This window comes from Caretta caretta, chromosome 1, assembly GCF_965140235.1.
Source record: "Caretta caretta isolate rCarCar2 chromosome 1, rCarCar1.hap1, whole genome shotgun sequence".
NCBI lineage: Eukaryota > Metazoa > Chordata > Testudines > Cheloniidae > Caretta > Caretta caretta.
Genome location: NC_134206.1, coordinates 55,342,130 through 55,363,845, shown reverse-complemented (window position 1 = coordinate 55,363,845; position 21,716 = coordinate 55,342,130). Strand labels below are relative to the sequence as shown.

The window sequence follows — 21,716 nt, the reverse complement described above, 5'->3', positions numbered from 1 at the left end:
TCGTAAAATTCAATTATAGATAGAAATATTTTTGTTGGGTTGTGGTGTACTGTGAAATAGATGTTTACCAACATTTATCAATAAAAATTTAATCCTTCCAAGCCTACTTATGTTGACTACTACTTTATTTTGAAAGTAGCCCCACTGATTTCAACATGAATAAGGGTGACAGAATCTGATTCCTAGGCAGCAGGAGACTGGAAAATGAACCAACATCTTCCACATAGCAGTATACAGCATTAAGATAAAGCCACTTACACTTGAAATTGTTTTAAATAAGCATATTTTCTTGAACAACAGCATGCATGTGAACTTTGTTGTTAAAATAAACTGTGGAATTTAATATAATCGTTCCAAGAGCCATCAATTCAGCAGAAAGCAAGCACAATCAAAGATACTGCTAATGCGTACAGTAGTGCATTGCTAACACACACGATGGAAAAGTGCTGTGCAATTTACAGAGTATGTACAACAACAAAAATTAGAGGGAGGAGCACCTCTTACACAGACAACATAATAAAGAGATTTGTCTAGCACCTGGCACAGTTTTTCAGGCCCTAGTATGTTATCTGACATACTGGAGATCACTTTTAAATTATGTGCTGAGCATATAAATTATAGCAGAGGGTATGCAGATACTGTACTGCTATGCAAAATACAGTGGTTATTTTCAAAAGTCAACTCTGCATAAAAGAGCAAAAGTAACATATCATGGGAATGTAGCACCAATGCAAAAGGGGGAAGTACCAAACACTGTTGCACTTTAAGCTGTCAGGGGGAAATCAGTGAAGAGCAATTTCCCAGTTAATAGTTACCATGGAAACAGAATACTTCTGTGAGAGCACTCAAACTGCTGGGAAAATTATGCACTTCATGCACTTTTCCCTTGAACCAAACACAAAAGCGTTCTGTTTGCTAGGATTATCACCTAGACTCCTCAAAGAATGAGGTGGGGGAGAGACTGCCTTTTCTGTGGTTCAGTTTTATATTGCTACTAAACATTTCCTGGCAGTCTGTTAGTTTCCTCATATGAAGAGTCATGGCAGCATGTTCTGACCCCTTGAAAATTAATTTCAGTTTAATGTACTAAGGATTCATCACATTTTAAAGCTTTGAAATTTACAAGTTTCAAGATCAACTTATTTTAAACAGGTTTCAGAGGAACAGCCGTGTTAGTCTGTATTCGCAAAAATAAAAGGTTTCAGAGGAACAGCCGTGTTAGTCTGTATTCGCAAAAAGAAAAGGAGTACTTGTGGCACCTTAGAGACTAACCAATTTATTTGAGCATGAGCTTTCGTGAGCTACAGCTCACTTCATCAGACACAAATCAGATGTCAAGAATTATAACATTCATGAACCAGTCGGAGAACACTTCAATCTCTCTGGTCACGCAATCACAGACATGAAGGTCGCTATCTTAAAACAAAAAAACTTCAAATCCAGACTCCAGCGAGAAACTGCTGAATTGGAATTCATTTGCAAATTGGATACTATTAATTTAGGCTTAAATAGAGACTGGGAGTGGCTAAGTCATTATGCAAGGCAGCCTGTTTCCTCTTGTTTTTTCCTACCCCGCCCCCCCAGATGTTCTGGTTTAACTTGGATTTAAACTTGGAGAGTGGTCAGTTTAGATGAGCTATTACCAGCAGGAGAGTGAGTTTGTGTGTGTATGGGGGTGGGGGGGGATGTGAGAAAACCTGGATTTATGCAGGAAATAGCCCGACTTGATTATGTAAAGAGTTGTCACTTTGGATGGGCTAGCACCAGCAGGAGAGTGAATTTGTGTGGGGGGGTGGAGGGTGAGAAAACCTGGATTTGTGCTGGAAATGGCCCACCCGATGATCACTTTAGATAAGCTATTACCAGCAGGACAGTGGGGTGGGAGGAGGTATTGTTTCATATTCTCTATGTATAACAATATATATATTGTTTCATATTCTCTATGTATAACTGTCTGCTGCAGTTTCCACGGTATGCATCTGATGAAGTGAGCTGTAGCTCACGAAAGCTCATGCTCAAATAAATTGGTTAGTCTCTAAGGTGCCACAAGTACTCCTTTTATTTTAAACAAACAAACAAAAAGCATAAAAAGAGACCATAGCCGTCATTTTTACCCCTCCCTCCCCCAAGTTGTTAGAAAAATGCTGCTTTTTCAGGGAACATATACTGGGAAGGAATATACACAAAATAAAACATAAGATGACTTCTTCTGGAGACACTGGTAAGCGCAAGGAAACCATCCACAAACATGCACTTCAGCTGCAAATAGGAAAACAAATGTTGTAAATGCAGAGTGGTAATGTACCATTAATGTCTGTGTTTTATATTTTACCTAATAAATACACATTTTAATACAACAGGTTGGACCCATTAGTTGCTGAATGTCTTCATGTAAGTCATAGGATATAATAAAGGAAAACTATACAATGGTAAAAATTTAAAAATCATACTAAATAGCCTCAATGCAAGCTAGGGTTGCCAACTTTCTAATTTGCACAAACCGAACACCCTTGCCCCACTTGTCACTCCAGCCCCGCCCCCTCAGTCACTCACTCTCCCACATCCTCATTTACTTTCATTGGGCTGGAACAGGGGGTTGGAATGTGGGAGGGGGTGCAGGCTCCAGCTGGGAGTGCAGGTTCCGGGGTGGGGCCAGAAATGAGGGGTTCAGGGTGCAGAAATGTGGGGTTCAGAAGGCACCAGGCTGGGGGCTCCGAGTTCAGGGAGCAGGCTCCAGGAGGGAGTTTGGCTGCAGGAGGGAGTTCAGGGCTGGGGCAGGTGATTGGAGTGCAGGAGGGGGTGCCGGCTCTGGGAGGGTGTTTGTGTGTGGGATGGGGTTCCAACCTGGGGCAGGGGGTTAGGGGTGCGGGCTCCGGCTGGGTGGCGCTTACCTCAGGGGGCTCCCAGTCGGCAGCGCAGCGGGGCTAAGGCAGGCTCCCTGCCTGCTTTGGCTTAGCGCTGCTCCCAGAAGTGGCTGCCATGTCCGGCCCCTAAGCAGAGATGCGGCCAGGCGGCTCTGCATGGTGCCCACACCCAAAGGTGCCACCCTCGGAGTTCCCATTGGCTGATGGGAGCTGCGGCAGTGGCACTCGGGGCAGGGGCAGCACGCAGAGCTTCCCTGATCACACCTGTGCCTGGGGGCTGCAAGGACATGCCGGTCACTTCCAGGAGCTGCATGGAGCCAGGACAGGCAGGGAGCCTGCCTTAGCCCCACTACACCACTGACAGGACTTTTAACGGCCTGGTCAGCGGTGCTGACCGGAGCCTCCAGGGTCCCTTTTTGACCAGGCATTCCGGTCAAAAACTGGACATCTGGCAACCCTAATGCAAGATGACAGACAAGGTGGGTGAGGTAATATCTTTTATTGGCCAACTTCTGTTGGTGAGACACAAGCTTTTGAATTTACACAGAGTGTAAAGTCAAAAGCTTGTCTCTATTATTGAAAGAAGTTGATCCAATAAAATATGTTACCTCACTCACCTGGCGTCTCTAATTTCCTGGGAGCATCACGGCTACAATACTGCATACATTAATACAAGATGATCAGGCCTACCTTACAATATTAAAGATCTGCACAAGCACTGGCATAAAGAGACTAACCTTCCACCATAAAAATCTTTTCGGGGAAATGAAACAAGATAAATCACAAGCAATACTTTAGGTGCCAGATTATATTAACAGCATTGAAATGGTACAAAACTTCTTCCTTTGTGTACTATGGTTAACAAATTCTGTGATTATTAAATATTGCAACTAAGCAACTTATTCATTGCAAAGAAATTCACTAAATTTAATCTATGTTTCTCTGTTCATGAACCAATCTTGATTTCAGTGAATAAGTTCCCTTTTGTAAGCATTCCGGTAACTCAACCAAACACCAGCTTTACTCTAAAGCTAATTTGCATGAAACAATTTCATTGGTTGAATGAGGGAGACTGCACAGATGGTGCATTACCTGGCCCAAATGATACACCCAGTAGCAAACACAACTCTCCCAGAAGAACACAAGAATACACATTAAACCCAAATACAGACAGCCTCTCAACACAGCACACGTTCCTCATTCTCCACCTGCACAGAATTCTCCCAGCACAACATAACCCACCAACAACTCAACACAACCCACAACATCTCTCTAAAGCAGGGGTGGGCAACCTTTTTGGCCCGAGGGCCACATCTCGGTGGGGAAATTGTATGCAGGGCCATGAATGTAGGGCTGGGGCAGGGGGTGCAGGAAGGATGCGGCAGGGGCTCAGGGCAGGGGGTTGGGATGCGGGGTGCAGGAGCGGATCTGGGGTAGCAGCCTGCCCTAGCCCCATGCCACTCCTAGAAGCAGTCAGCATGTCCAGCAGTGGCTCCTGGGGGTGGGGCGGGGCAGGCAGCTCTGCCACGCGCTGCCCTCTCCTGCGGGTACCACTCCTGAAGCTCTCATTGGCTGTGGTTCCCCATTCCCAGCCAATGGGAGCTGTGGGAGGTGATGCCTTCAGGCGAGAGCAGCGCACAGAGCCCTCTGCTCCCTCCTCCCCCAGGGACGTAGTGCCGGCCGCTTCTGGGAGCGGTGCGGGGCCAGGGCAGGCAGGGAACCTGCCTTAGCCCCGCTGCACCACTGGGCTGGCAAATCCTGCGGGCTGGATTGAAAGCCCTGACGGGCTGAATCCGGCCTGCAGGCCGTAGTTTGCCCTCCCCTGCTCTAAAGCCTAGGCCCTGGTCTACACTAGGACTTTAGGTTGAATTTAGCAGCGTTAAATCGATGTAAACCTGCACCCGTCCACACGATGAAGCCCTTTATTTCGACTTAAAGGGCTCTTAAAATCGATTTCCTTACTCCACCCCTAACAAGTGGATTAGCGCTTAAATCGGCCTTGCCGGCTCAAATTTGGGGTACTGTGGATACAATTCGACGGTATTGGCCTCCGGGAGCTATCCCAGAGTGCTCCATTGTGACCGCTCTGGACAGCACTCTCAACTCAGATGCACTGGCCAGGTAGACAGGAAAAGAACTGCGAACTTTTGAATCTCATTTCCTGTTTGGCCAGCGTGGCAAGCTGCAGGTGACCATGCAGAGCTCATCAGCAGAGGTGACCATGATGGAGTCCCAGAATCGCAAGAGCTCCAGCATGGACTGAACGGGAGGTACGGGATCTGATCACTGTATGGGGAGAGGAATCCATGCTATCAGAACTCCGTTCCAGTTTTCGAAATGCCAAAACCTTTGTCAAAATCTCCCAGGGCATGAAAGACAGAAGCCATAACAGGGACCCAAACCAGTGCCGCGTGACACTTAAGGAGCTGAGGCAAGCCTACCAGAAAACCAGAGAGGCGAACGGCCGCTCCGGGTCAGAGCCCCAAACATGCCGCTTCTATGATGAGCTGCATGCCATTTTAGGGGGTTCAGCCACCACTACCCCAGCCGTGTTGTTTGACTCCTTCAATGGAGATGGAGGCAACATGGAAGCAGGTTTTGGGGACGAAGAAGATGATGATGATGAGGTTGTAGATAGCTCACAGCAAGCAAGCATAGAAACTGGTTTTCCCGACAGCCAGGAACTGTTTCTCACCCTGGACCTGGAGCCAGTACCCCCCGAACCCACCCAAGGCTGCCTCCTGGACCCGGCAGGCGGAGAGGGGACCTCTGGTAAGTGTACCTTTTAAAATACTACACATGGTTTAAAAGCAAGCATGTGAGAGGATTAATTTGCCCTGGCATTCACGGCTCTCCTGGATGTACTCCCAAAGCCTTTGCAAAAGGTTTCTGGGGAGTGCAACCTTATTGCGTCCTTCATGGTAGGACACTTTACCACTCCAGGCCAGTAACACGTACTCGGGAATCATTGTACAACAAAGCATTGCAGTGTATGTTTGCTGGCGTTCAAACAACATCCGTTCTTTATCTCTCTGTGTTATCCTCAGGAGAGTGAGATATCATTCATGGTCACCTGGTTGAAATAGGGTGCTTTTCTTCAGGGGACACTCAGAGGAGCCTATTCCTGCTGGGCTGTTTGCCTGTGGCTGAACAGAAATGTTCCCCGCTGTTAGCCACAGGGAGGGGAGAGGGTTGAGGGGGTAGCCATGCAGTGGGGGGAGGCAAAACGTGACCTTGTAACGAAAGCCCATGTGCTATGTATGTAATGTTAACAGCAAGATTTACCCTGAAAGAGTGTAGCCACTGATTTATAAAATGTGTCTTTTTAAATACCGCTGTCTTTTTTTTTTTCTCCACCAGCTGCATGTGTTTCAATGATCACAGGATCTTCTCCTTCCCAGAGGCTAGTGAAGATTGGAAAAATAAAAAAACACACTTGTGATTAAATGTTCTCTGAGCTCATGCTGTCCTCCCACACTGACAGAACAGAGACAAATGCATGGAGGCAAATAATGTCAGAGTGCAGGAAAGCACAAAATGACCGGGAGGAGAGGTGGCGGGCTGAAGAGAGCAAGTGGTGGACTGAAGACAGGGCTGAAGCTCAAATGTGGCGGCAGCGTGATGCGAGGAGGCAGGATTCAATGCTGAGGCTGCTGGAGGATCAAACCAGTATGCTCCAGGGTATGGTTGAGCTGCAGCAAAGGCAGCTGGAGCACAGACTGCCACTACAGCCCCTGTGTAACCAACCGCCCTCCTCCCCAAGTTCCATAGCCTCCACACCCAGACGCCCAAGAACGCGGGGGGGGGGGGGGCCTCCGGCCAACCAGCCACTCCGCCACAGAGGATTGCCCAAAAAAAAGAAGGCTGGCATTCAAAAAATTTTAAAGTTGTAAACTTTTAAAGTGCTGTGTGGCATTTTCCTTCCCTCCTCCACGACCCCTCCTGGGCTACCTTGGTAGTCATCCCCCTATTTGTGTGATGAATCAATAAAGAATGCATGAATGTGAAGCAACACTGACTTTATTGCCTCTGCAAGCGGTGATCGAAGGGAGGAGGGGAGGGTGGTTAGCTTACAGGGAAGTAGAGTGAACCAAGGGGCGGGGGGTTTCATCAAGGAGAAACAAACAGAACTTTCACACCGTAGCCTGGCCAGTCATGAAACTGGTTTTCAAAGCTTCTCTGATGCGTACCGCGCCCTCCTGTGCTCTTCTAACCGCCCTGGTGTCTGGCTGCGCGTAACCACCAGCCAGGCGATTTGCCTCAACCTCCCACCCCGCCATAAACATCTCCCCCTTACTCTCACAGATATTGTGGAGCACACAGCAAGCAGTAATAACAGTGGGAATATTGGTTTCGCTGAGGTCTAAGCGAGTCAGTAAACTGCGCCAGCGCGCCTTTAAACGTCCAAATGTACATTCTACCACCATTCTGCACTTGCTCAGCCTGTAGTTGAACAGCTCCTGACTACTGTCCAGGCTGCCTGTGTACGGCTTCATGAGCCATGGCATTAAGGGGTAGGCTGGGTCCCCAAGGATACATATAGGCATTTCAACATCCCCAACAGTTATTTTCTGGTCTGGGAATAAAGTCCCTTCCTGCAGCTTTTGAAACAGACCAGAGTTCCTGAAGATGCGAGCATCATGCACCTTTCCCGGCCATCCCACGTTGATGTTGGTGAAACGTCCCTTGTGATCCACCAGAGCTTGCAGCACTATTGAAAAGTACCTCTTGCGGTTTATGTACTCGCCAGCTTGGTGCTCCGGTGCCAAGATGGGGCCATAGACGGAACCCATATCCCTACCACAGTTAGGGAATCCCACTGCAGCAAAGCCAACCACTATGACCTGCACATTTCCCAGGGTCACTACCCTTGATATCAGCAGATCTTTGATTGCGTGGGCTACTTGCATCACAGCAGCCCCCACAGTAGATTTGCCTACTCCAAATTGATTCCCAACTGACCAGTAGCTGTCTGGCGTTGCAAGCTTCCACAGGGCTATCGCCACTCGCTTCTCAACTGTGAGGGCTGCTCTCATCTTGGTATTCATGCGCTTCGGGGCAGGGAAAAGCAAGTCACAAAGTTCCATGAAAGTGCCCTTACGCATGCGAAAGTTTCGCAGCCACTGGGAATCGTCCCAGACCTGCAACACTATGCGGACCTACCAGTCTGTGCTTGTTTCCCAATCCCAGAATTGGCATTCCACAGCATGAACCTGCCCCATTAGCACCATGATGCATGCATTGCCAGGGCCCATGCTTTCAGAGAAATCTGTGTCCATGTCCTGATCACTCCCGCGACCGCGCTGACGTCGCCTACTCGCCCAGTATCGCTCTGCCAGGTTCTGGTGCTGCATATACTGCTGGATAATGCGTGTGGTGTTTAATGTGCTCCTAATTGCCAAAGTGAGCTGAGCGGCCTCCATGCTTGCCTTGGTATGGCGTCCGCACAGAAAAAAACGCAGAACGATTGTCTGCCATTGCTCTGACGGAGGGAGGGGCGACTGACGACACGGCTTACAGGGTTGGCTTCAGGGAGCTAAAATCAACAAAGGGGGTGGCTTTACATCACCAAGGACTGCTAGCTATCCTCATCTCTTGCCTGCCTAGCAGAAGATGGTACAATACGACTGCTAGCAATCCATATCGCCTGCCTGCTCACCATAAGATGGTTCAATAGGACTGACTGCAGGACTAAAGAGAATGACTTGATCAAGTGACTCCAAATTTAGTCCCTGCGCCCATGTGTGGCCAGGAGCACCTCGGACATGACGATGACGGCTACCAGTCCTATTGCACTGCCTGCTGCCACAAGGCAATGGGTTGCTGCTACTGTGTAGCAATGCAGTACCGTGTCTGCCAGCACCCAGGAGACACACGGTGACGGTTACCTGAGCGGGCTCCATGCTTGCCGTGGTATGGCATCTCCACAGGTAACTCAGGAAAAAAGGCGCAAAACGATTGTCTGCCCTTGCTTTCACGGAGGGAGAGAGGGAACGGGGGCCTGACGATATGTACCCAGAACCACCCGCGACAATGTTTTAGCCCCATCAGGCATTGGGATCTCAACCCAGAATTCCAATGGGCAGCGGAGACTGCGGGTACTGTGGGATAGCTCAGTGCAACGCTCCGGAAGTTGACTCTAGCCTCGGTACTGTGGAAGCACTCCGCCGAGTTAATGCACTTAGAGCATTTTCTGTGGGAACACACACACACAAATATATAAAACAGATTTCTAAAAAACCAACTTCTATAAATTCGACCTAATTTCGTAGTGTAGACATACCCTAGATGTCTTGAGTCAATGTGAAGAAATGGAAACAACTACAAGCATGGTTGAGAGCTCTATTTGTTCAGTATACTACCAGGTTCAATCATCAGTGGAATCTGGGGCCTGTTAAAAATTGGATTGTAAGTTCTAAGCCATTTGCTGCTTTCTTACACATGTGAATTTACAAATTACACCCATGCAACAACATGGGATTTCAACTACTAATATTGAATTAAATGGCCATGAACCAACCAAACAGCCGTTCAGAATTCAAAAAAAAAGTTCGCAAAGATCAGTTTTTCAGTATTTCACCATGTGTTCTCCAACAGAAGGTTGATAGAGACAAATGAGAAAGCTGTTTTACATCAAATAACTTTCGTTCCTTGTCAGGATTAACCTCTTTTTGTAGGCCACATTATTAAATATAACTCTGAGCCTGATTCTTGTTTATATTAAGGCAATGTTTGGGCAGTGTCAAGGATCTTAAAATGGACATATATGCTCACTGTAATGCCCTTTTACACTCTTACAGTGATGTAAAATAAGGATCAGGAACATAGTATTTAATGCATTCATGATTTATCTTATGATGACAGGTTAACGTTCCAACCAACATTAATCTACACTAATTCTCTCATTAAGAACTCACCTGTTCATCTTCAAGAATCATAGAAATGTGGGGCTGGAAGGGACCTTGAGAGGTCCCCCAATGGTGGGGCAGGATCAAGTATACCTAGACCATCCTTCACAGGTGTTAGTACATTTAACCTGTTCTTAGACACTGATTCTTAAAGACTGATTCAGACTCAGCTCAGTTCTAATACAGTATTATACTTAACCACAAAAAAATTCCTGTTCAATAGCAGTGCAGGTGGCCCATCGCTGGCGTTATCTGGAATAGATCAATTTCCTCATGTAGATAGATGGCCCAAATTGCATCTGTTATACCATTTTTTATACTGGCAAAACTCCACTTACCTCAGTGGAATTATTCCTGCTTAATGCCTCGTTACTTATGCTTTATATATTGGTGTAAGTGAGAGGAGAATCAGGCTCCAGGTCTTAACTGCCCCCCCCCCAAATTAATTTGTATTGAAAAGTTTAGGCAATTAGTCAATCTTTCACATGAAATGTTCTTCACAGAAACAAAATGTAATTCCAGCAAAAGGTCAGGACACAAAGTGCATCTCATTAGTACAAATCACCACTTTCTTTTCTCTATGGATACTGATGAAAGCATATTTCTCCAACCTGCCACAAACATTGCTGAACTTCCTCTAAATCAATTACTAATGGGAAAGTAATCTATAAAAAATATCCAACACATCAATAAGATTCTCAGCTAAGGGAGTACTGTAGAATGTGCAAGATTATTGTTGCAGAATGCATGCTTATTGAAAACATTGTTCCCAGTGAAAGGCTTTCAAGCCTGTTTTTCTGAGAACTGTGGGTGCTCTCTCTATGCTTGCTCTTTTTTCTTTTATAAATAGTGTAAACACTAGTAATGCATTTGAGACCACCATAAAATACTTCATAAAATATAGTTAAAGGTTATTTATTTAATGCTTATTGATGTTTCATCTTGTTTAATTTACTTAATGCTACAGGAAACAAATTCTTCAGAATCAATATAACAGCTACATATTCCAATATCACAATAGGCTTTTTTTCTGGATTCATTTTTATTAAAACAAAAACAAAACAAATACACAAATGAAAGATTGCTACAAAAAGAGAGATAAATTTATTGTTCTCAGTTTATATAGTTTTAACGGCATGCTCATATGAGCAGTTTCAGTTTTAAAATAACAAAATGCATTTTAAAAATAATGACCCACAGCCCACAATATATATCTTAACAGCATGAAAACCGAGGGGGAGATTTAAAAAGTCTAAGCTATTTAGGAGCACAAGTCTCACTGAAAGTTCCTAAATCCCTTAAAGAGACAAGAAGGGTGAGGTAATATCTTTTATTGGACCAACTCCGCTACAGTGCTTCAGTGCAATCTCTACTATGCTGATGGGAGAGCCTTTCCTGTTAGCGTAGTTAATCCACCTCCGTGAGAGGCGAGAAGTCCTCCTGTCGACATAGCACTGTCTATACCCACAGTTAAGTTGGTATAACTGCATCACACAGGGGTGTGGATTTTTCACATCCTCGAGTGATGTAGTTATACTATGTGAGTTTATATAGTAGTATAAGGTATGGCATAAAGATAGTAACACCTCTGCAGTCATTACAGGACACAAAAGGGGGACATGAGTGTAGTAAGTCATAAAACCAGTGTCTTTATTAAGACCATGATTTTTAGTGCCTAGCAAAGTTATGAATTTAAGCTCTTAGGCTCAACTTTTGAAGGTGTTGTGTAGGTTTCCTTTGAAGACCAGGACTGAGAGGTCAGATATGGCGTGCTCATTTTGTGAAAAGTGTACACCCACAGGTGATGTGGTGTTTTTGTCTTATTTTTATGTGAGAGTTCATTTAAAAGAATGGTGATGGTCTGGTTTCACCCACATAGTTGCTATTAGGGCCTATCACAACATGTGGTGTATCTCATCCAGCACATTAAATGCCGCATTAGTTACTCAAGAGTTATGTAACCCTATGCTCTCTTCTCTCTCTGTGTGTAAAATATGTGCGTGTGTGTGCGCGCAAAATATTTTTAAAAAACTACATTAAAAGAATGTTAGGGTCACAAAGTCAAGCACTCAAAGGTTAGGAAATGCAAGAATTAAGCATTCCTAGGCAACCTAAAATTGTCCCCCTTAGGTGCATGCATTACGATAATCTTTAAACAATCACTTACAATTTTTTCCACATGGGAAAACATATTTTGAACTAACCTCATTCTTGAAAATTGCCACCTTTTAGCTGAAACTTTTCAAAAAACAGCCTAAGGCAGACAGACTTAGCATGACAATTTCCATCCCAAATGGTAAAAGTTTGGCAAAGTTATCAGCAACTGAAAACTGGGTCTTATGATAGGAGGTAATGGGCAAACAATTATAGGCCATGCTGCCAGTTCCTCTTATAATAAACTATGTACTGTTTCATCCAGGGACCCCAATCAGTTTCGGGTCACCAGTCTTACACACTTTACAAATGCAGACAACTGTTCCTCCCTCCCCACCAAAAAAAATAAAGTCCCGCGAAGATATAATCTACGGAGACAAGCAACATATGAGAGGAGAGGAGGGGAGAAGAGATGGGCATAAGAACACAATAAATATTCAAGTCACTTAATTATACTTACATAACAAATGGTAACATTTTGTTGTGCAAAAATTAGTTCTGCTTTTCTGAATCAGCCTGCTTCAAAAATGCAGTAACTACCTAGGAAGTGTTTTTAGAGTGTTCTAAGGAGCACAATATTAAAACACAAAGGAATCATCAGTAGTACCCTTTTTAGCTTCTTACTAGCAGATTTCAGATCACAAGCTACTTTGAATTTGAGCTACTTCTTTGACACATACAAATGCTTTGGTGCCAAGATCATTGTGCAACTATCATCATGTAGGTGTCCTTTACTTGGTTGAGCAGCCTGACTGAGGCTTATCTGTTTTAGTAAATTGGTGGGAATTGCTCATAATTCATCTTTATCACATGCTGTCTCTCTTCAGTTCCTTACCCTTATCATGCATTAGCAGTGTATTTCAATAGGTGGAATAAGTAAGTTAGTAAAATACCTTCATATGATATAAATTAAAAAGGAAAGCTGAATTTCACAATTTTTGTTAACAATCCGAGTTGTACAGGGAGTATGTCCAACAGAACTGGGCCCTAGTTCATCACTGTTGTCCAGTTTATACATGAAGAATAGTTTTTGGTTTGCTTGGGAAGGATCCTGTGGAGCTACAGTACGTTTCAGAAAACAGGTAGCCAAGATAAAGATAATTTCTAGTAGCACTAAACATTAGTCAAGATTTTGTATCCTACGGCAAAGATTAGCACCCATAAAGACATGTAATCCCATAAAGTACCAAAACCTGCAAATTAAAAGTCTGTCTTGGCATAGATATTTCCCTAGCATAAAACTAAGTGTAATTCAAATTTTATAACAAAACAAGAAAAGAAAAAAGCTCAAGGCAATCCTTCAATACTATCCTCAATATTGAGTGTGAACGGCATGTTGTAGCAAGTATTTTCCAGAGTATTCTGAGTGGAAAAGATGACAGAGCACTAAAATTGTCCTGAAGGTATGGAGAATGGAAGAGAGGGAAACTGCAGGTTCAAAAGAGTTATGTCACTTCCTGAGAACCATCATACAAACAGTTTAAGTAGCTTTTCAGCCTACAGTAGCTCAGTTCTTGCTAATTCTTGATTTTGGTGAAAAACAACATTCTACTCTTTTTTCATCCTATGTATAATGCTTTCTAAATATATGAGAGAGGTCAGTGGCATGGATATACTTGTCACTCAAGATGCTTGGCAATCTTCCATCAGGATGACTGGCAGATTCATCAGAATTCCAAGTTCACTGCAAGTGAAATCGAATCATAACCCATAGAAGAACTAAGCAGGATAAATATATATTTGTCCATTTTCTGCTACTACATAGGACTTGCTCTCTCCCATGATGGCTGTCTATCTTGGATTCTGTTACATTGTTTATATCCAACACACTTATTAGGCAAGCCGAGCTGTGAATTAATGCCAAGATTAGATATAGCTGGAACACGTAATAAATCCCAATACACATCACAGTTGAGACTGAGCTGAGATACACAAAATCTTAAAACAAAAATGAGATAGGTAAAGAACAGTTTGTCCCCACAAAGTTCCACCACTGCATCCCAGAATGACCTAAGAGCAACCACATCCAGAGGAGGTTAGGTCAGTGTGCAGTAAAGAAGGATGGAACAGTCACCATTACTACGCGTTTTAAGGTCTTTTTTCCAATAAAAACTGCCAACATTCAATTATTATTAATGGAAATTTAAATATCTTTTCAGTAGACTTTCACTGTCATCAGTTCATTTTTATTTCTAAGCACTACTCTTTTTGTGGTCTCTCTTAAATCATGACTCTTTTGAAAAGTGACTGTAAAACTGGCCGTGTGGGATTCCATTTTATCTTTTCAATTAGTTCACTACCAAAGCAACTGCTAGCCCTGCCAAATCAATGTGCGATATGAAAGTCAAGCTGGATACTTTCAGGTTGCACGTTACCATCAGTAATAAGCGATTCTGCAATTGGAACTTAATAATTTTGTTGATACATGGACCAGAAAAGAATCCTGCTCACTCTACCATAGCTGTATTGGCTTTGCAGTGCTAAACAGAGGAAAAAGCTGTGAAATCTTATTTTAAGCACTAACACAACTAGTTACCAGAATGTTCTGTAAGAATTTTACATAACTTTTCTCAACACAATTACATTCTGTACCCAGGTATGCATTGATAAGATATGCTTTTTTAAAAACCAAACTACAGCACATGGTTTGTTCATCTTTTATTTGTTTTAAGATAAAAATCAGGTCGGCAAGATTTACAAGGCGCATCTATGTGGTAAATGTGGCTGTCTTATAGAAATATTTTATATTTCTATTGAGTTGTAAATAATTTTAAGATAATGATTTCAAAATATACACCCACCTTGGTAATGAAAAGAAATTTAAGCTGTCACTGATTCTAGCCATTCTTAAACAAGAATTAAATGTTCAATGATTCATAACAAAACTGTAGATGGAAATTCTAGACAAAAGCAACATAAAGTCCTGAGACAAGAAAAAGTCATCAGCTCATTATGGCTCGTTACTTCCAATATTTCATTTCTCCCAAGAAAGCATTCAACTGTTTCCTAACTGATCTCAGCAGCTCAGCCTGAACAATCTTGCCCAATAGGGCATTTCCAAATGTATATTACTTTGCTTAGCAGAGCACTTGAATGTTTATCTCCAGTGTAATAAAATGTGTATTTGGGCTAACAAAGAATTAAATTTAGTATTTAAACACTCATTTTAAACTATTTTCATAATTACAGCATTACTTTAGTCTTAGGGATCACATATTTTCTTCCTTATCTTATTCTTATGGTGCTCACTAGTACTATAGTCTCTCCACCTTTCCAGTAATTCATTTTGTGGGCTAAAATGTTGATACAGCAGAGACTAGAGGCACTCCCTCCAAACAGAAAAAAACCTTACCAACTTGTTTCAGATACATGCCTCATATTCAAACCAAGCTGCAAAGAACACTTAAATGGAATATAAGCTTTTCATAACACTTATCTAACAAATAATAAGTGTTCTGTGAAAAAAGAAAAAGGTAACATACCTATAAGCCCAGTTATTTCTAAGTGATTTGTAGGGTAAGAATAATACACAATGCTGTGTAATACTGCACTGAAAGATCCTATGCCACAAAATGATCAAAATTGTTAATGTATTTTATCTAACCAAAAAGTGTTCTGTATCTATATAACAGCTGGCTGAATTGAGCCCAGTTATTTTAATACTGAAATAATCATCTTACAATCTCAGATCCAAAAATGTAAGATAGCTAAGGTTAATGTTAACCCACAGATGCTCCAAATTTCAGAAGTTTACTATTAAAACAAATATAGAGCCCTTCACTAAAGAAAACAAGTTATTACATATCTTTAAAAAAAATTCCACATTAAAATAATGTCCAAAAGCTTCTTAAGCATGTACAAAAGTAAGGAATTTCCTTGCTATTTTAGCTTCAGACGTATTGGAGCATGAGCTTTCGTGGGTGAATACCCACTTTGTGCATCCGACGAAGTGGGTATTCACCCACGAAAGCTCATGCTCCAGTACGTCTGTTAGTCTATAAGGTGCCACAGGACTCATTGCCGCTTTTGCTATATAACTATTTTATTCCTTGCCTACCTGGTATATCTAGGCATTACAACTCATTTCATGTTCATGATTCACCACTGTTCTGAGGCCTCCAAGAAAACTATCTGAGCTGCAATTGCTAGAAAATATTTAAACAAAATGAAAAGGATACATAGCTAAACAAGCACCTGAGGAGAATTACTAGATTGGCATGTTTAGATAGGCCCACAATAGCAGATCTAGGAAAGTCTCCATAGAACCCAGGCAGTGCCAGGCTGACGTAAGGTGTAAATATGCTCCTAAATCTTCACTACTGTGAGATGACTAAAGGACTTGTCCACTTTATGGGCTAATTTTCAAAAGAGCGCAACATTCTACAACTCCCATTGTCCTCACTGCTATGGCCAAACTTGGGGGATCAGAAGAAGCCCCTAAAGGAAAAGAGCCAACTTCTTTGTTTAGGATTATTTTATGGTAATCCAGAGGAGGACCCTTCACTTACAGACTCCATCAATTTCCCTAAGTCCTTCTCTAAGTCAAAAAGTAAGTTATCAAGTTGAAAGCCTTCAAAATTTGTCTGACTAACCAGGAATTGAGTCATATGACCTGTGTAAAGCATATGAGGAGACTATATTTCAAGCAAAAAGAAAAGATAAACAACCAACCTATAGAACATAACTGAATAAACCTGCAGGGTCCCTGCACTGGACCATTATCCTTGGCAGCTGCCTCAGAAGAGATCAATGGGAATAATCTGCAAAGATGAAAGCACCAACTGAAGTCTCAGAGGACTCAAAGACTCCTCTTACTCTCTGATTTTCTTGCACACTGGCTACCCTGAGGAAATCGCCTACCGTTTCGAGGATGGTGTGGTTCCTGCAAAACATAAGCAGCTACCTTTAAAGGAGAGTATTAAGACCTGTGATTTGTCTGAGAGGAGACAAATTAAGAGGTCTATATGTATGTGAAGTAATTAAAATGTGGTAAAGTAAGGGGAAATAAGGTCTCTGGCATTATTTCAATGCTTCAAATAAGTGCTTTGTTTGTATTTGTGAGACCCAATTGAAAAAAGTCTCCATCCCCCATTCCAGAGTAGAGTATTTTTATTTGTTTTAGTTTTAAAGTGAACCTAATTGCCAGACAATTTCAAACTCAATACTAATTACACCACCAGTTAACAAAATATATTTTAACAACAAATGACTGCTTATGGTTGAACATAGTTCTGCAGGAATTTCTGACTAATGGGAATTAATGCAAATTTGAAGGCAGAAGGTGAAAGTGACCATGAAATGATAGATTTCATGATTCTGAGGAAAGGGAGTGAGAGAAGCAGAATATAGACAATGGACTTCAAAAATACAGATTTCAACAAACTCCGGGAATTGAGAGGTAAAATTGTGAGGCTTCCTTGGGGGTGTTCAGAACTGTAAATCTCCTTGTTACCCCTCTGCCTCAGCGAGAGAGAGATTTGCTGCTGTTAAACTTGTGTCAGCTCCCTGATACTCCAAACTGTTAGGTAGCCCAACAAACACCTCAGGACCCTTTCAGCCCTTACTTCAGCTTGCAGGTAACACTTGGTGCATTTTAGTTCCTGAACTCCCTTGGAGAGCATTCCCCTGCCGTATCCAGCCCCCGTCACTGGACACTCACAGAAATTACCTATTCCACTGTCTCCAAAGAGACAGTATACACAACAGCCTGCTGGCTCAGCTGAGGATGCACACCTGAGATAAATTTATAATAAAACAAAATAAGTGTATTAATAAGAGCAGAGATTCAAGTGATATTAAGCAAAAATAAGAGAAACAGAATATGGTTACAAATAACACAATTTTTAATGACTAAAACTTAACAGTTTACAATCCTTTGGCTAAAACAGTTTCTCACCCTCATAGTCCTTTTGCAAAGTTTGCGATTTTTAGTATGTGTGTAGAGGTTTGTTTGTTTTTTAATCATTTTTAATATATTTCCTCTGTTACGCTTTTACCTTAAGAATAAATGTGCTTGCTTAGAAAATCTTTGTGCTAATTTATGGCAGTGTGTCATTACACTGTTGATAGCCTTCAAAGAGGAAGTAAAATGCAGGCACTGGCCTGTTCTGGCAGTCTGGCTTGCTGGGAATAATGCAGTGTCACCAGAAAACTGTGAGGCTTGGAGAAACCTCAGTCAGAAGGGAGAGGGACACAGGTCTCTGCCCAAGAGAGGTGACTGCTGAGGAACCAGAAGCCTAAAGTGGGTGCCCTCCATGGACCACAGAAGTAGAATACAGGAGCCATTGCCCGGAACTGTGACATCTAACTCTGATACCTAGAAAAATGCTGGAAGAAATTATCAAACAATGAATTTGTAAGCACTGGGAGGGTAATAGGGTGATAAGGAATAGCTAACATGAATCTGTCAAGAACAAATCATGCCAAACCAACCTAATTTCCTTCTTTGCCAGTGTTATTGGCCTAGTGAATAGGACAGAAGCAGTAGATGCCCAATATTAATATTTTGACACAGCCCCACATGTCACTCTCATAAACTAGGGAAATATGGTTTAGATCCATGGTTCTCGACTTTTTTTTCATTTGCAGACCCCTACAAAATTTCAAACGCAGATGAGAACCCCTTTGGAAATTTTAGACAGTTTGTGGACCTCACTGGTTAAGAACCACTGGTTTAGAAGAAATTACTGTAACACGGGTGCACATCTGTTCGGAAAAAACCCTACTCCGAGTATGTTTCAGTTGTTTCTGGCATATCTAGTGGTGTACGCAGGTGTCAGTCCTTGGTCCAGTACAATTCAATATTTTTATTAATAACTTGGATAATGGAGTGGAGAGTGTGCTTATAAAATTTGTGAAGGACCACGTATACTTAGACCATCTCTGATCAGTATTTGTCTAACCTGTTCTTAAAAACCTTCAATGGTAGCAATTCCACAACCTCCCTTGGAAGCCTATTCCAGCGGTTATACTTGGAAAGCTTTCCTAATATCTAACCTAAATTGTCCTTGTTGCAGATGAAGCCTTCTTGCCATACCTTCAGTGGACATGGAGAAAAATTGATCACTGTCCTATTTATAACAAATCTTTGCATATTTGAAGACAGTTATCAGGTTTCCCGCCTCAGTCTTCTTTTCTCAACTATCCCACATTGTTGGCTCATATTCAATTTGTGATTCACTATAACCTGCAAATTCTTTTCACCAGTATTACAACCAACCCAATATTCCCCATTTTGTAGCAGGGGAATGCTCTCCAAAGGAGTGCAGGAACTAAAGTGCACCAAGTGTTACCTGCAAGCTGAAGTAAGGGCTGAAAGGGTCCTGAGGTGTTTGTTGGGCTACCTAACAGTCTGGAGTATCAGGGAGCTAACACAAGTTTAACAGCAGCAAACCTCTCTCTCGCTGAGGCAGAGGGGTAACAAGGCGATTTACAGTTCTGAACACCCCAAGGAAGCCTTACAATTTTACCTCTCAATTCCTGGAGTTTGTTAAAATCTGTATTTTTGAAGTCCATTGTCTATATTCTGCTGCTCTCACTCCCTTTCCTTAGGAATCATGAAATCTAACATTTCATGATCACTTTCACCCAATTGGCTATTACCTTCAGATATGCAATTAATTCCCATTAGTCAGAAATTCCTGCAGAACTATGTTCAACCATAAGCAGCCATTTGTTGTTAAAATATATTTCTATATCCACAAAAAAGATAATCGCATCTCAGTTCTAACCATTTCACATATTCATCTTTCAAACTAATGAATTATCTAAGTTACCCATCTTTTACTCAATTACTTATTCAAAGGGTGAAATTTGTATCAAGGTTTTGGCAAAGTCAATCATCTCTTTAATGTACCCAACATCCTACATCTTACTTTAAAACTATGTTTAAATTACACTACAGCCCCACACTCACACTGTCATAGGGCACAATCCAGCTCCCAGTAAAATCCATGATACGCTCCGATTGACTTCTTTGGAAGCAAAATCTAGCTCATAATTTCTGTTCTAAATAATAATAATAATAAATAATTATTTCCTGTGATCTACATATACTTTTCAGAGGAAGAAGACACAAGAGCAAACAGCTTACAATAAATGATGACAATAAATACTAAAGCTGTAACAAGATATGTCCTAACCACAAAACACGTAAAGAGTACATAAAGCTATCATGGGCCATGATGGTCCCCATGAGTAAAAGCAAAGAAAAGATATCTTCCTTTTCACTGGTACTGGGTATCCAATGGAGTTTAATTCATTTTAATTCATATTAAAGAGCAGTTTTATATTTCGGAATGGACTTTAAATATGGCAAAATCGAACTGTATTCTAATTTTTTTTTTTTGTACCAACATACTTCTTTTCTCCCCTGCAGACTTAACATAGCACAATACTAGCCCACTGAATGAGTGGTTTTCAACAACAAAAAACCAGCCTACAATGGAAGACTGGGATCTAGGAAATGTTTGGTTAAGAAGTTATTTGTCTAGGATTTGTAAATGGGAGCAGTTTCGTTTTTGTTTTCTGGGGGGAGGGAGGGGGATATAATGGGAGCTGCAGGGATGGTGCTTTGGGTGGAGGCAGCGCACAGAGCTGCCTGGCCATGCCACCGCCTAGCAGCTGAGCAAGGGGGATGTCGCCGCTTCTGGGGAGCTCCCCTGGTAAGCACGGACCGTCCCGTGCCCCAATTCCCTACCCCTCCCAAACTCTGCTGCTGGGGGGGGGCAGGCACGCGGAGCCAGGTAGGGAGCCTGCCAACTCTGCCAATCCCCCCCGCCAGCACCAGCGGGGGTCCCAAGACATGTGCTGCTGCCCTCCAGCACCAGCAAGGATCCTGGGCCATGCACCACCACCCGCCTGCCCCCCTCCAGCACTCGCAGGGCCCCCGGGCAGCCCCCCCAAGTTTTAGTCACTGGTATTTTTAGTAAAAGTCATGGACAGGTCACGGCCCGTGGATTTTTGTTTACTGCCCATGAACTGTCTGTGACTTTTACTAAAAATACCTGTGACTAAAACGTAGCCTTAACTATGTACCATGAATTGATATATAATGTATTATTGTAGTAAATGTTATATACCAGCTAAACATCAGATAAACTGCATTATAGTTCATCATACTGTACCACAGTAAGTTGTTCTTTTCTACTGGAAACATTGACTTTTGATAACAACAAGCAGCAGGGTGTTAATGAGCTTCATGTCATCTTATGATAACTAGGACCCAATTCTGCTACCTTTTTTTAAGTTGAGTTTCAATTGAGACCTCTTGCAAAAAAAGGTACTTCTTAAAATAAGGATGGCAGAATCCAGTTTAAAAGCAATCCACAATATTATATGAATTATAAATAAGGTAGCATACATACTTTTCTGCTTGTAGCTTTGTCGTCTTCACCATCAAATCCTGGGTCTGTTCCTTCGCTGCCTAGAATATAATTTGAATCACTGTAGCTATATGAAGTTAACATACAGTACCAAACTAATTCCATTTCTACTGTTTTTAAATATATTTTTAAAAGCCCTCTAATTACAAGACATTTAAACAAAGTACTCTTTGAAGGAGAACTGCCTTGTTATAATAACCATTAATCAATTATTTCCTAGTTTTCAATAGTTAGGCATAAAAAAGGAATTCCATTTAAAATTCTTGACCTGTGCTACAAAACCATTTCAACACATATTATAATTAGTTTCAATTATTTTATTTGGTCCTTCAGTTGCAAATACTTTGTGCTACAAATGAGTTGGACATGCTCATCTGAACGCAAAAGGGCTCATATATCTATTTATC

At 42.2% G+C, this 21,716-nt stretch overlaps 1 protein-coding gene across 1 annotated transcript in view; it reads right to left on the bottom strand.

Moving 5' to 3' along the window:
- COG6 (component of oligomeric golgi complex 6) overlaps window positions 1–21,716 on the bottom strand; it is a 107,926-nt gene that overhangs the window by 73,093 nt on the left and 13,117 nt on the right. The window contains exon 4 of the mRNA XM_048848552.2: window positions 21,292–21,350. Within this exon, the coding sequence (XP_048704509.2) occupies window positions 21,292–21,350 (59 nt within the window). The remainder of the gene's footprint in view (window positions 1–21,291; window positions 21,351–21,716) is intronic.